The 15,825-nt window shown below is 42.7% G+C and overlaps 1 protein-coding gene across 4 annotated transcripts; it reads right to left on the minus strand.

Annotated features, from left to right (window-relative positions):
* Positions 1-3,118: 3,118 nt before the first annotated feature.
* On the minus strand, positions 3,119-15,582 carry AGT (angiotensinogen). 4 transcript variants are annotated; one of them, XM_032683121.1, is made up of 5 exons: positions 15,490-15,582; positions 9,087-9,921; positions 6,388-6,652; positions 5,807-5,951; positions 3,119-4,826 (listed from the first exon to the last, which is right to left on the minus strand). In XM_032683121.1, exons 2-5 carry the CDS (start codon positions 9,880-9,882, stop codon positions 4,635-4,637), a joined length of 1,398 nt encoding a protein of 465 aa, XP_032539012.1. In that variant the 5' UTR covers positions 9,883-9,921; positions 15,490-15,582; the 3' UTR covers positions 3,119-4,634. The 4 variants fall into 4 exon arrangements, with proteins under 4 accessions (XP_032539012.1, XP_032539013.1, XP_032539010.1 ...); XM_032683122.1 differs by having other exon boundaries at positions 15,481-15,503; XM_032683119.1 differs by lacking the exon at positions 15,490-15,582 and adding an exon at positions 12,238-12,497.
* Positions 15,583-15,825: the final 243 nt, after the last annotated feature.

Raw genomic sequence — 15,825 nt, forward strand, 5'->3', positions numbered from 1 at the left:
TTCTGTGGCCTTCACAGTGTTTGAGACAGGCAACTGTGCTCTTTAACTCCTTACAGGCTGTCAAAAACTTTCAAACTTTACTCCAGCTCTTCTGGAATGAAGTGCTCACAGGAACATGATTCTGCTGTTTCTCATTACTGCTTTGCACTTACTTGCTTTCCCTCATCATGGGGCATGGTTAGCTCTCATTTGGTTTTTGAATGTTTTCATTTTACTGATTTGGCTTTTTCATGGATCATGTTGTTGAGAAGCTGCATGACAAAAGCTCATAAAATAATTGAAGTTTTGAAAATAATTTTTAATATAAGTAGCTTACAGGTTATTACATTCAGGCTACCTGTTTTCCTTCAAACTAAAACTTAGTTCACTAAGATAGAATTTATTCGCCACTGGCATATTTCTGATTTGTGTTATATTGTCTATTAGTACTCACCTGAATACACATAGAATTCTGATAACTTCAAACCTAGTTACATCGGTACAAAGTCCATCTATATACATCAGGAAATTTGAAAGTGTTACCAGGGTTTAAAATGGTAGAAGGCTTAACAAAGACCTCACTTGAACCTGGAGTGATCTGCCTATTGATGCTTCTTTTTTATAGGTGAGGGACAGGTACCACAGTCTGGGAACAGTAGGGGGTGAATTTGAGGCTTTCAAATTGGAGAATGCCCCATATGAGTGAAGGAAGATTTTGTTTGTGGTGTTTGTTTTTTGGTTGTTTTTTTGGTTGATTGTTTTGTTTGTTTGTTTGGGTGTTTTTACCTTGTGAAAGTTTAGCACTGGAATTCTAGTTCATGTTTCTTAATTAAAAATAACTGTTTAGAGAGCTTGGATGCAGGAGCTGAGATGATGGAAATTTTCTGAGTACTTAGAGATACATAGCAATGTAGCATTGAAGCTGTAGTGAGCAAACCTTTCACAGCATTTAGGCTTTTTATTCCTCACTGTTGGAGAACTGACCATAGTTTAGTTGAGAAGACACAACTGTGTGATCATGGTGCTTTTGAAGCAATTAGGATAGGTGGCTATTATGACTTTTCTAAAATTAATTTTATAAGGAGGGCAGTGAGGAAAATATCAGTGCTTAAAATTATGTGGTAGTACTTGGATTCAGTCCCAGTGATGGAGAGCAGGAGTTGGCTCTTCTAATTTGCTTAGCATCTCTCTTTTCATGGCAACATAAACAACTGAGGGAGCATCCAAATTTATTGTTGAAGAAAAACAGCAAACTGAACCAACTTGCCAAATACCCAGATCTGTTTGTTTCCTTCAGAGACATTGAGATCTTCAGCCTTAGGCACACTCTACGGAATGGACATAACTCTTACTGCTTATGAACAAGAATTTCTGTATTATATTTTTCCAGGTTTCTAAATGATGAACCCGAAAGCTTGGTCTCCCCACTCCTCTTCATTTGCTTTTATTAAGAATTGAAAGTAGAGACATCTTCCTTCCACTAGCTACTGTTGTTTTCAAGAATGTTTTCTTATAAAATGGACATGCAAGTTGTAGGCTGAGACTAAGACTGTAGTATTGTAAATGCATCATGCAACTTTTTATTTCAGAATGTGTCTATCTATACACACATGTATGTGTGTATAGATACATAAATGTATCTATACATTTAAATTTCTGTAACATCTGTTACAAAAGTAGCAAATTCTGAAATCTGTGCATACTAGGGAGTGAAGATACAAACAAAGCTGTCTTATCCTCCAAAATAAGGGAAAAGGATGCAGTCTGTGTACCAAACCAAAAGGGCATGAAGGGGTTACTTGCCCTTAAGTTGCATGAGATTTCCCACATTGTCCTGCAGTAACAATGCTTCCCACACGTCATTATCAGCTTGCTGAGGATATAGGCTGAATTCTGTTCTTTTTTATTGAAGACCAGCTTTAGTTTCTGGGCAGGAAATAACATTGTCTAGCAAATCAAAATTATTGAATGGTCTTATGATTGCTGTAAATGTCTCCATCACAAGTTCTATGTCAGTTCCCCATCTTTTATTTTTGTTCACTTGAATAGCATTTAGTTTTCTTTCATTGGAATATGACATCAGTTAAGAATTTATGTGATACCTCTGTTGAAAGAAAGAAGAGGTGTGAATTGGCTTTGTCTTTGGTAAAACAAATTTTAGCTTTTTCAGATACTGTGCATCAGTGAGGAGGAGACGATCTACCACGTAAGTAAGTGTGTTCTAATGAAGGTGTCTTCTGCCACTAATCCTCTTTCTTCTATTCCTTAGGTAATTTTTTAAGTGCACTTCACTTCATGACAGTAATGCAGCTTTGATTTTGTGCCTTTTTCTTCTTCCATTCTAGGACCTTTAGAAAACTTGATATGCCTTTCTAATCCTGGAAGGAATTTAGCTGGAAGAGGTTTTGTATAATATTGAGGAGGGGAAAAGCAATGGCATGTTTTCCTCTAAAATGGTAACTGCATTCTCAACTTTGTAAGTTATAGCAGCAGTAGACCAGACTGTTTTAACTTCATGACCTAAAGATAACTAGCAGTATGTATATTTGGCTGGATCACTCAATATGGTGGAATATTTACTCTCCTTTTTCCATCAATAATAATGAGCTCGTTCTGTTCTATATTTTTAGTTCCCTATTTCTGCCCTTTTCTCCTTCCTTTTCTTCTCTAGGGTGTCAGTGGAGAGGTGCTCTCCCCCACAAAGTTTGTTTTCAGAAAACTGTGTTTGGTTTGGTAGATGGTGGATTGGTTGGTTGGTTTTTCTCTCTGTAACCACTGAACAGGGTATAGGGTCCCCAGAGCATGCAGCCCACACCTGGGAGTAATGGCATTTTGCTCCAAACTTTCTGTCAGTGTTTTCAGGGGCTTCCTTTCGGTATTGTCCGTCTTTATCATAGAAATGGAACATTTTGTGGTCTGAAGTTTTATTTGTAGCTGATGCTACCTTCTGACTTCAGTGAGTAAATGGGATAACATTTAAGTTAGCATGAACTTTCATGCTTAAAGCTATAGCATTAGCTGTACTGCATGATAATATGCAACTTACTGTCTTAAAAACATAAATCTGACTTGGAGCAGATTTCAGAAGCCAGAGCAAGGGATGTAGTTAGGGGCAAAATCCCAACTGAACTGTAGCAAAGAAACTTAGAAGTGGGTTTATTTGCATCTATCCATCTCTGTATATTTGTAGTTAATTGCTTCTGTACATAATACAAGTACAATATTTAGATGTTAGAGCATCTGAAATACATACAGTATGATTGGATAAATACATGGATGCTATATCATAGCACTTGAAATCCTAGTATTCTTGGGATTTGTGTTATTTTATCTTATTTATAATGTCATAGCATTTTCCATTAAGCTAGAAGGATCTGTCATATATATATCACTGATAGCAAGCTGCTGGCATTAGTGCATTTAGATTAGACAGACATTTGGAGCACCGTGGATGATAATGAACTGCTGTGCTCTATAGGACGCATCTAACATCGTATGCCCAAGAAGTTATTTTCTAAACGCCATCAGCGCTAAAGACAAATCTAGAGATGAGAGGTGGAAATCCTTGTTTCACTGGGAGGCTTTCCTTAGTAACAAGGTTTATCTCCCAATTCCTCAGTTCCTAGTTCGAGTCCTCTAAAAATTTGTGGTTCCACTTTAATATTTCAAACTCTGTTAAGAGTTGTACTTGACCACTGTAATAATTTTATTTACAAGTAGCAGCACCACATCCACCATTTATACTAATACATATTACTGCCATTAGTGCTATTTTTAAAGAACATATGGTTTGGATTTGTTAAAGTTTACAGAACTGGGATCTATCCAGTAGTGTCTTTTTTTCCTACAAAGTGGTAATAAATGCCTTGCAGGTTAGGATGTAATCTAAGGAATGCAACTGTATTGGAATAGTAGGCCTTTTTTTTTTTCTCCTTAAAAAAATCAGAGATAATTCTGTCCCACTCTGAGAATTTATCCATCACAGTTCATTAATGCTACCAAGCCCTATTTTTAGCATTTCCATAGAGTTAGGAAATTAATGTATCCATCTGGGCTGCAGAAAGAAGAAACTTCTTCTAAGCGTGGTTTTGCTTTCAAGGCAAAAAATCTTGTCTCAGTGGGACAAGCAAAGCCTGCCTGTGCTGTTGACAGCTTTTTAAAGGAAAATGTTGCTGATGAAGCTAGAAATTTCTGTGGATAATTGCAAAATTTTCACTGTAATGTAAAAGGCGGTCTCTCTTGCAAAACTGACCAAACAAAAAATTTAAACAGCTTCTTAAAGAATGAAGAGGTCCTTTTCTATACCTTTCTATAGTAAATGCTGTTTGTGCTTATAGAACTGTTTTTTTAAAGTTGACGCCTTGCATCGAAACACTGCCCTGCCCCACTGCATCAAAAAAGGGAGCTGGGAGCAAAAGGGAGACAAAGTGAGAATAAAAAGAGAAGCTGGAGGAAGAGTGTGTCACCTCACATGAAACTGATGAATGAGGATGAAATGCTGCAATGTGTTAGCTTTCAAAAAGCTGTATTTCAAACACTAACTGCTTCATCTCTAAGTAGAGCACTCAACAACATCACAAAAATAGCTGATGAATAAGAAAACGGTGATGGGAAATGGCATCATTCCCTTCCTTTCTTATCCCCTGTGTTTGCATTTAAACCTCATGCAGAGGGTTTGTTACTCTGCCAAGGAAAAGCATTGCCCTTGACTTCTTTTCCAAAACAGCAAAAAGGAACGGCTTGTTCAGCGTTACATCCAGGTACACCCCATCTTCCTTCTGTGCTGCAGGATCTTCCGCCTGATCTGTTTCATCACTGGTCAGTTTGAAAAGGGCTTTATTTATTACCTGTAAGGCAAAACATACAAGTAACTCTAGAGTCACCGGAGTATGATAGTGAAGAGACAAATAGGAGTCTGAGTGAATTCATAAAGCACATGAAGCAATCGATAACTTAGATCAACTGTAAGCAGCACATTACACTCCATGGATGCTTAAAAAAGATGCTGGAGTACTTGTTTTGTAACATGAGAAAAAGCTGTACAACTGCTTGTACACTTGGGTGGTAAGTAATCCTGTTACCCTTGTGTCATGGTTTAACCCCAGCTGCCACCTAAGTACCACACAGCTGCTCACTCATTCCTCTCCTGACTTAGCAACAACTAAAACACCAGTGTATTATCAACACTTTCCTCATACTAAATCCAAAACATAGCACTAACCAGAAGAAAATTAACTACCAGCCAAAACCAGGACATCTTGAAGCCCCTGACAGAACTTCCAAGGGTGGGGCACCTTCTAAAAATAAAATTAAAGGCACTCAAATTATACTTCTGGAATGTAATATGCCTTCTTTTTATGAATTAAGCTCTCCCTTCTTCCCCTGGAGGCTTGAACTCTGGAGCCTTCTTCAGGTGAGGCTGTGGGCTGCATGCATCTCTGTGTTTGTGATTTCTGGGAGTAGTCCCTAACTGATGGAGGATTATCCTCAATAGCCCAGTAGCTGTATCCTCTACTATGTGCTCCAGCTGTTTGAACTGGAGGTAGTACTGAATGCAGTCTGATTTGTATGTACAGGGCCTAGCGCACTCAGATCTTGAATATGCCGTATGCTGTAGTTTGCCCTAAGTAGTTTAGGGCAAACCTATTGCTGCTGATAAATCAATCTAAGGAATATCTGCATCTTTCAGTCATACTGCAAGTCCCCTACTAAATATGTCCCCCACATGGGTCTGACTGCTTTGTTCTAGGTAAATTTATTCAGTTTATGAGGCTAAAACTGTGCAGGAAGCATGCTTTTTTTTTAGTGCCAGTGATAGGTACTGTACCTTTCCAATTGTTAGATTGGTGTTGCTTATTTTACTGAAATCTGCCCCCTTCCCCAGCAGTGCCGGCAGTTCCATATCTGCAAGAAGCTCCTGTAGGTCAGAGCTGTCTTCTATTCTTAACACCGGCAACGTTAATTTAATTTCTCTGCAGAAAAGAGTGGGAAAGAGAGAGGCAAGTGAGTGCTTGTTCTCCACTGTGAAAGCATGGTGTTTGGGCAGTCCTGGGGAATGGGTGGAAGCTGTGAAAACACCTGCAAGAAGTGCTTTGTATGAGGGAACAGACACCAATGGGTGCCTTGTTACTATTTCCAAGTGTGAACTCACCCTGACTTCACCCTGGGTACTCTATTAAACCCCAGATTATACCACTTCATGGGTCAGCTCTGCAAAGGTACTTGCTTGTTTCCTGGAAATACCCCCAAGTAAAAGGCCTCACCAAAGTTGAGCTTCCTTGAAGTGCGGCCTTAGGGTGTGCAGGGGTTTCTCTTTGTGTTCGGTAGTAAACTCTCCCTGGCTGGATCCAACCCCTGTCAGCAAGCAGGCAGGCCTGTGCGGTGGATCCCAAACCCATTCATTCCTACCTTGGGGACAGCCGCTGAAGCCAGGCCGAGGACTGCCATGTCAGCTCGGACTCCACGTGCTCCAGGTCACTGCCATTGATGGGCTGCAGCAGCACCAGCAGTGCCGTCTTGCTGATGGGGACTTCCACCACAGAGAAAGTCCCACTGGCATCAGTTTTGTACTGGAATGTCCCCATGATGGACAACATAGGGACCAAGACATTTGTGTTTGAATCTATCCAGAACTCCTGAGGCTCTTTCAGCTGGAAGGCTTGCTTAAACTTCACTGAAAAACAGATTGAGAAAGAAGAAATTGGTTCTTCTTTTTCTTCCCTCCTCCCCTCTGCCCCTTAGCTGGCATATATGTTTGTTTAAAAACAACATGCTGTGCCTTAGAGAAGGACTGTGAGTATAAAATCACATTTAACTACTGTAAACATATGTATCCTCCCTTTAATATGTCTTCTGGTGCATCACAGCACAGGGACACCTGTGACCAAAGCTGCTGTATTTCTACTGGCTTTGTGGCCTTTCTTGGGCACAGTGTTTCTGCTTGCTTGGCTGTCTGCTTCCTCGCAGGCTGCCACATGGCCCCCAGAGGGCTCAGAGGCCTGTGCAGAGGGTCTGCTTGATTTCCTCTCCATCCCTCAAGTGGTGATGATGGCACATTTGGAAGCACATCCATCAGGACCAGCCCTTACTGCAGGAGCACCCTCAGGCAGCCCGGTGGACTTGGGAGAGGGAAGATAGCACAAATTCTGCCTGAGGTCTCACCCTTCACAATCTTACAAACCAATGGTGAAGGTTGTAAGCATAACACCAAATTGTTGGTTGAGCCAAGGAGGTTGAACACTTAGTAAACCTTAACAGAAGTTTCTTTCCTGGTTCACTAGTATGGAAAGCCTTGCTCTCGCCTCCCACTATTTCTATGCAGCTTTGCATTTCAACATGATATCTGCTCACTGCCACAGATCTGTGCTGCTGCCCAGTTAGGCAGATAATCCTGTTAGCATTGAAGAAACAACTGGTGTCAGCGAGGGGGCGAAGATCAGAAATCTCAAAATTGTTTGGTGGAACTAGGGAATTAGGAAAACAGATGTATATTTTGTAATAAAGAAAGGAAGTCCTTACATTAATGTAATTAATATTGGTACATTAATTAAAATAGGAGCTGGTCCAGCTGTACTGTTAACTAATCTATTCTCCAATAAATCCAGATAAATGCTGGACCCTAACACATTTAATAGGTAGTAAGTGGTTTTGCACAGGAACACTTGCCTCTTAAATGAGCTTTCATTAAAAGAACATTTAGACAACTTTACCTACTCTAACTTCACCAAAAGAAGCAGCAGGTAGAGATGGGGAAGGTGTAAGCAAAACAAAGAATAAAGAAGTAGAGATGTTCACCTGTAATTGCTTATAAGGCCCTTCACAACCAAAGGACAAAGAAAATGCTGAAGTCATCTCCTGTGTTTATTAGAAGAGAGTTGCTTAACTAATTCATTTGTTCTTGAACCAGTTTTCTCTGTCCCATGTGTGGAGACTGTACATCTCAAGTGCACCCTTCTCAGAGAGAGAAGGTAGTAGAGCTGAGCCAGTGACTCAGACCCTCAAGCATGTTGTTCCTAAGCTAATAAAAATTGCAAGTTTCCAATACAGAAGACAAAAAATTTTTCTGCTAAAGGAAAACTGATCTTATGACCATGTTCCAATCTGTAACACAAGAATTATTTTTGCAGTATCATCTCTATGCTTGACCTTACACTGAAGACAAAGCTGATGTTCACAGCTCCCTGAGGAGCTGGGATCAAGTAATGACAGCACCCATGAAAGGCAAAGAAAACCTGATATCCAGTTTAGAGGTGGGAAGATGGAGACATTAAAGGATTTCATGGGCACCACAACTCCACCTTTAAGAGTAGAGGCCCACTCAGAAACTTAGGGCTCACTGCAAGTTTATTTGAAATACTGTCACAGGGTAGGTAAGCTGTCTAAAGTGTGTGGTCTCTGGTACTGCATTGAATCACAAGGATGTTGGAAAGCATCTACACTCAGAAGAGAAGGCTCAGTTGTAGTGCAGGGAAATTTCTGGGACAGCAGCATGGAATGACCGTAGGTGACTAAGGTATTGCCTTATTTTTTCTAGATTTGTATATTCTCCCCCACTTCTATAACTGATAGCTTGTTTGGTTGCTTCCTGAGCAAGATGTTGCCTCCAGACCTCTATGTTTAATAGCCATTAGACAAGTCATGTCCATTATATTTTTTAGCCTTTCTTGTATCTACCTCTGGCCTGCTACCCCCAGCTCCCCTGTGGAAATACAGGTTCTGAGAAAAAGTATTTCTTTGGCTTCCTTTAAAGCTACTTCCTGATCATTCTTGATGCAGGTCTCTCATGACTTTTAGTTCCTTTGCAGTCAGAAATGCTGTGCAATTGTCTCTCATGCACCTTCCCACACCTTTCCTAATCCTTAGCTTCCTGGACAAGGAAAACTTCTGCAATGCCATCTCCCTCCACCTCCTTCCCATTGCCCTTTGGCTTGTGGCAGAGTGCAGGCAGGACCCCCAGAACAGTGGTGGGAAGCAGTGGTCCAGCGTTTCATCTGAGCCCTTCCCTTTCACCACTGGCCAGGAGTGGTCTTGCTTCCTTCCTGGCAGCAGGGCCACACTGCCTGTCCTTCACCCAGCCTGCTCCCAAAATAAGCAGTGCTGCCTCATACCTGCCAAGCGGACGTCCACCGCAAACAGCAGGTCTGCAGATGGATCGATGTCTGTCAGTAAGCACTTGCTTTGGCCCTCGCTTTTGGCCTCCACAAAGGCATTTATTTGTTTCATTGCCTCACTTGGATTTGTAAAGTCAACAGCTCGGGCGTAGAAAGCATCAGCAGAGTGGAGCAAGTCCTGCATGAACAGTTCAAATAGCGGTATTCCAGGGGCAGAGAACAGGCAGAGTGTCTTGGAAAAGAGCAGCTCCTCGTCCCTACTCTTCACGAGGCTTTCGATTGTCCTCAGGCTGGAAAGGAAATTGCTTCCGACTGCCCTGGAAGTGCAGTCAGGGTTTCCGGAGGGGGGAACAAGTCCCAGCAAACCCTGCAAATCAAGTGCTGTTTGGTTTGAGGCGCCCAGGTAGAAAGACACCAAGGAACTGTAAAGACTGGTTGGGGACAGAAGCACATTTTGGCCCTGCTGCGCTTTCCGCAGCATGCTGTAAAACCGCACTCCCAGGATGTACACCAAGTCCTTCATGTAGCCTGGTTCCTCCTTCCCCCAGCCATTTAGGCTCAGGGGTTCCAACGTGTCCTTGTCATTCAAGTCATCTTCGTAGGCAGGTGTGGTTTGAGACTCAATGGAGACGGGGACAATAGTTTTCATCTTTCCCTCCTGAACCAATTTTTCTGGCTTGTCACAGTCACTCTCGTTGAAAGAAAACAAATTGAAAGGGTGGACGTAGACCCTGTCACAAGTCACCAGGGTAAGGCAAGCCAACAAACAGAGAAGATCTGCTACCAGATTCATGTTGGAAAATTGCCTCCACGGTGTCTGCTGAAAGAAAAACTGGGGAGAAAAGAAGATTGGTCAGCCTGTTTTAAGTACAGTTTCTCTTAATTGCAGGATGAGGTGTTAGTGCTGCATTGGAGTTACAAAGGCGGGAATTTCAGTATTTAATGGTGGCTGGTCTCACTCTGTTCCCTGAAAAGCCCAGGATGAGACGGACACCAGTTTCAGTGACAGCAGGTGGGGAAATGCTAAGCACAGATGTGACTCCATTACCCACTGCAGTACCCCAACGATTTAGCATGGCAAGCAATATGGTTGCACAGGCTGGTTAGGCCTGCCAACTAGAGCATGCTAGTTCTGCAAAACATTATAATAATGCAACAACATTTGTTCCTGGGACCTGGTCAGAGCTATCTCTGCAAACTGCCACACTGAGTCTTGCCGACACATGGATGGGCCATTTGCCTGCTGTTATGCAGGAAGTGGGTTTGGAAACCAGTTCTCTTAAGGTCCAAACATGGAACAATCCTCCTTTGTATGTCTAGTCAGCAAAATACTTGGCACTAGTAGAGCATGTTACATTTTCATAGCCCAGTGCAAACATTCATTCTAGCTTCTAGGTAAACACACTCCAGGCTCCCTTATACAAATGTGCTAACATTGAAACCATTTTCATAACACCTTCTATATCTGAGTACAGTTAGAAGGGGTAGGCTGAGTTTAACTCTGCTGTACACACAGTCTTCTCCTGCGGTAAAAGAGCACCTGCTGCTCTTGTTTTTCCTGACGAGAAGCAGAGATTTTCACTGTATGTGGATGTCACTGGTGTTTTGGCACAAAGGATCTAGTGTATATTGGGAATGAGAAAGTCATAGGTACACATAAACAGACACACAGGTATACCCACTGACAAATTTTACATTTTTAGAATTCTCGCTTTTCCTATATCTAATTTTTTGATAACTAATAGTTCTGCAGTAGCATTCTTGGATTTCCAGTATATGACTTTTAATTACTGTATTTGAAATCCAAATATGTTGAAAATTATGCATCTATAACACTTATCATTGGCCAAAATTATGTTATCCAGAGCTGTATTTTTATTCTACTATTAATTTCTTGTTCATTGCAGCTCTGTTCACCTTCTTCAGCCCTTTCCAAGTTCTGCAGAGCTCATTGAATGGACAAAATGCTATAAGCCTTGTCAGCACCAAAGCTCTGCTCTCTGCTTGTGTTCTCCAAGCAATTTCAAGTCACACCAGTCTGTCAGATATTGTAATTCTGGTAGCCTTCTGAGAGGACACAGAGCAATGTCTGTCTCACCAGCACTTTAATTTACACAGGGTGGAAGTGTTTGTGTTTAAATCCAGCCATTCAAGACCCGGCACTTTCCCAGCCTAATTTACAATGTATAAACATATTAATTCCCTTGAGGGGTCCCCAAGTGTTTTATACCTAATAATACTCCAGTTTGCAGTATCACTACTCTCTTGCTCCTCCAAAAACTGAGATGTACAGACGTTTGACAGCTAGACATACCTTGCAAAGTATGTATGCCTGCTCATGTGCACATCTACATTCTCAGGCTTTAGACTCTTCTAACAGCTTGGTTTGCAAATGGAGTTTCTGCTGCTGTGATGTCTAAGCATCTTCCTAGAGAGTGCCTGCACATAAGGCCTGAAACTGTTTGCTCCCCAGAGGCATGAAGGGGAGGACCTGCTGTAGATCTCTGGCCCTGTGCCTTCATCCAAGGATTGTTCTACCCCATTGTGTCCCACCTCATCCTCTAAATTATTTTACAGGCAGCACAGTTCTGCTGCTGTTCCCTCTGCTCCCTGTCCTCTCTTTGCCTCCCCAGCCCTGCTGGCAGCAGGTGACCAGTTAAAAAATTATCTTTGGAGATGCCTTCCCAACTTCATCTTCACAGACAGCCCATCCACTGTGCTAGTGAATTTCTAAGACTATGTGATGCATTTTTGATATTGGGACAGCTCGGGAAAATGAACCAAAAAGCCACAGATTAGAAGCACTGCCCACACTGTTCTCTCCATATAAAATTCTTTCGAGGCATTTCCTAATCCTTCCTGCAGCAGCAGGGAGGGTCACTCTGTGCCACCCAGGCAGGCTGTGCCATTACACGCCACTGGTGCCCAGCAGTTACTTCCCTAAGGCTGCCAGAGCCCCCAGTTCAGCTCTTTTCTCATGAGCAGAAGCAAGAGGAGCAGTTCTCACTGCCAGCACTTACGCTAAGGCCCATCTGTGGGAAGTCTGCCTGGTTTATTTCCCTAAAGAAGACAGCCCCAAGCCCTTCAGAAAAGCATGAACACCTGAGTTGAAAACTAGCATTCCAAGAAAATCCAAGTGCTTACTTGCCTCTGTCCTGGTGTGTGTCGCCCTTCTGCTGCCCCTCTGATACTGTTACTCTTCAGGCGAGCTCCCCACGGTACCTCTTCCCCCTGGGGTGGTGTGACTGCAGGTGGATTTATGCCCTTTCTACCGGAGGGCCCTTTCTACATGTCTGCAGCAGCATTGCGCAAAGCTACTTTGCATCACAGGCTGGGGGGCTGAAAAAAGTGAGCTCAGGCCAGACAGGGCCCAATGAAACCTGAGCCCAGCTTAACACCAGCTGTGTAGAAAGTTCCAGGGATGGATACACAACCTTTAACCAGACCCAGCACACCTGTGTAGCCTGCAGTTACACATTTACTAAGACAGACACAAGCGTTTTACTATGCAGAATAACTGATTACAGGAGCTGAAAATAGCTCATTTTATGCCAGACTGAAAGGAATGCAGATTTCTTTGTACGTATATTTGTTGTACAGTTGGACCAGATTTTTGTCTTCTTGGATAAAGCACCTTTAATCTCTACCTTGCAGCTTTCGTACCCATCAGTGTGTGAGGCATGTACGTTATTACAGAGTGAAGTGACTAAGCTCTCCATTTTTACCCTTTCTTTCCCTCTTGATCTGTCCAGAATGTCAAAGCTTTATCCTTTTTCCTCTTCAAAACAAAATGTGTTGGAAAGGAGAAGATGAAAGCCAGATGGATAAAGTTGCCAGAGCTGGATCATAGAGATTTCATCCCTCTCAGTCTCAGCCTCCCAGGTCCTATTTGGCAAAAAGGGTGGGATTTAGAGATCTTTCTGCTGCTTTTGAAACTATCTTCCAATTTTGGTGTGCCCCTTCTTCCTCTTTAAGCAAATTAACACTGAATCAAAACAGGGATAATGTTTAGATGGTTACACTGGGTCTCGTTCAGTGCCCCTGTTATGCTCAGTAATTAAAATCCCATGGCTCTAACAGGAGTAGGGCAGATTTGTTATCTGTGCTTTGATTTTAGAGGGCCAGTCAGGCATGATTTGTACTGCAGTGCCCAGTTACATGCTGGATTCAAGGAGAAAGGCTCTAGAGATGGATGTTTTCAGTGCACCTGGCCAGTGGAGCTGGTGAAGATAAAGGTGGAGACAGAGACAGCTGAGTCCTGCCAGCCCAAGGGCTGTATGCCAGGTGCCTAATGCCAAAGAGATGGGAAATTTCAGTCTCTGCAGTCTTGCTTTTCATTTAAATAAACTGACTAGCTTTGCTCTACTGAGGTCTGAAAGTGGTTCTGAGCCCAGACTTGTATGAGATGCTATCATGCACTGAAGGCTTAAACAAACAGCTTGAAATATTGAAGATGTTTTGTCCTCTTGCTGCCTGAGCATCTCAGTTAAGGAAGCTTCTGGCTGCAGAACAGTCTCTGAGCATTTGTACCATCTCCAGACAGGTATAAAATGCATGCACCTCATCTACATATATAGATAATAGGAGAAGTAGTTCCTCTGTGAAAAATGCATTTTGTTCAGCAAAATGTTAAGAGAACAAGATAAGTTTCAGGTTGCAATCCCCCTTCTTTCCTCTCTCCCCTAGAGAGTCCTTTCTGCAGGCAGGTCGGAGGAGACAGCTGGTCCCTTAGAGGTCAGGGGAGGTGTGGGCGGGACACGAGCACAGGCCAAATCTCTATTTCCAGCACCACCACCCATGCGGGTTCCCATGAGGCACTAGGCATCTGCAGCGTGCACAAATGGCCAGACAATGCCAGGTCTGTGAGCTATAGTTGGTCTGCCGTGTGGATGAGGTCTGAATACAGGGAAAAAGCAAACCCAGCCTGGCTGAGGACACTCTCTGTACTAAGGTTACTCTCTGTATGGAGGACACACAAATGACGGCTGTTTCAGTGAAGGGCCCTTTGTGTTCTGTAAAACTCTGAAAAGTATCCTTATTAAAAAGAATTATTACCTTTGACTAATAAGCTACAAGTGATGCTAATAACATATAGTACAGCTGCCAGACTTACATGTTTACTGTGGATAATAAACCCTGGAAGGGGAAATCACAAAACATGCAGCCACTGTATTTTTTTTTTCCCTGAAATCATTATGCCTCTGTGCTGTAGCACCCTTTGGGCAGTGTTGTTCAGGTATCTCCTACTTCCACCTCCCCTGCAGGTCATGACCAAGCTATGCTGCAGCTGGTGGTCTTCTTTTGCTATAGGTACCAGCCCTAAGTCAGGCATCCCTGGTTGCAGGGGATGTTGCCCTGCAGAAGAGGGGGAGCAGGATGTACCTGAACAATAACTCCAGCATGGTGGTTTGGTGGCTCTGTCACATAAAACAAAGTTCAGTTTAGTTGAATGTTCTCAGGTTTTTCAGACAAGTTACCTTTGAGTCTCTTCTGGTGTTTGTACACTCAGTTCTATTGTTTTCTGTCAGTAAAAAAATTGTCAATGCCCTTGAGAAGCACAGAATTCTATCTTCCCCACTCTTCCCTGCCCTCCTCCCCCCATCCATAAAGTCATCAAATTATAATACCCAGCTTTCTCCAGAAAAAAAGTTTCATGAGGAAATATTCAATGTCCTGGTTTCACCACAGTGCTCCTCCTGCTTCAGACCGCCGGGAATTTGGCTGGCTTCAGTAATGAGGGAGAACCTTTGATTTCACCTTATGTTCATGCCCTACTACAAAGCTCAGACACAGATCTCCCCTCATTTGCCAATCACTTATGCTCACTCAATTAATATTCCCCTATTAAGATGCATCACACACTAGTGCACTTCTTAGATCTTTGTCTTTTATCTTCTAACAGTTTCTATCAAAGGAGAAGGTTTCAGACTATGGAGAACATAGTGTGCCACACCCACAACATATTTTATCCTAGTAGTATGTAATTACAGTTAGTCTTTCATTTTACTTCTGAGCCATTTTTAAGCAGGAGTGCATGAGCATTATTCCAATTACTGGATGTGGATTCTCTTGTGAGGCTTTTTTCTTATTGGGTTGGCATGGTTTTAGGAATGAGCGTGCACTTAAAGATAGAGCTTCGACTTCAGAAAGAAGAGTCTCTATCCTACCCTTCAGCTCTGTTGTCCGAGGATTTTGTCCCCTAAAGAGAGCTGCTAAGAAAACCTGCTTTGGGCCAAACTTGGACAAAAAGCTTTCTGGCTACAAGGAACCAAAGGTGAAAGAAAGGCTGTTCCTACAGGCATCCCCTGTGCAAAACTAGCTCATGGCCCACACATTTCCTAATGAATCTCTCCCTGCAACAGCCACAATAAAGGTACAAAGAAACATAGACCTCTCAAACCTGTTCTTCAGCGATGAGGTTCGTGTTCTCCTTTTGCCCCACTCTTTGCAATTTTGGAGGGGTACTCTGCTCCCCCTTTTATACCCACTCTTGTATAAGATGGGCCCGCCTCCCTCCCCCCCTCCTCTGCCCTCATTTCTCTTCAAAACCTGCCTCTGTTTTTCCTGCTTGTTATTCATGGTTGCTGCTGAGAGCCAGCAAAGAGGGGTGGAAAAACACTGGTGCTGTGGTTATGGGTTCCCTCGCAACCATGCTCAAAGGGATCAGATCTCCTGATCAGCCTTATTTTTCTGAAGTGCTGATGTGGAAGCATTTCCCTGCCTCAAGAAAATTTCT

This window comes from Chiroxiphia lanceolata, chromosome 3 (assembly GCF_009829145.1).
Source record: "Chiroxiphia lanceolata isolate bChiLan1 chromosome 3, bChiLan1.pri, whole genome shotgun sequence".
NCBI lineage: Eukaryota > Metazoa > Chordata > Aves > Passeriformes > Pipridae > Chiroxiphia > Chiroxiphia lanceolata.

Bases quoted from the DNA above. Each gene is read 5' to 3' on its own strand.
- AGT (XM_032683121.1), bottom strand. From the start codon at position 9,882: ATGAATCTGGTAGCAGATCTTCTCTGTTTGTTGGCTTGCCTTACCCTG. The intron at 5,952-6,387 runs GTAGGAATGAAT...TCTTTTCTGCAG, and splicing joins CTTCAGCGGCTGTCCCCAAG to AGAAATTAAATTAACGTTGC. The intron at 4,827-5,806 runs GTACAGTACCTA...TTTGCCTTACAG, and splicing joins CCAATCTAACAATTGGAAAG to GTAATAAATAAAGCCCTTTT.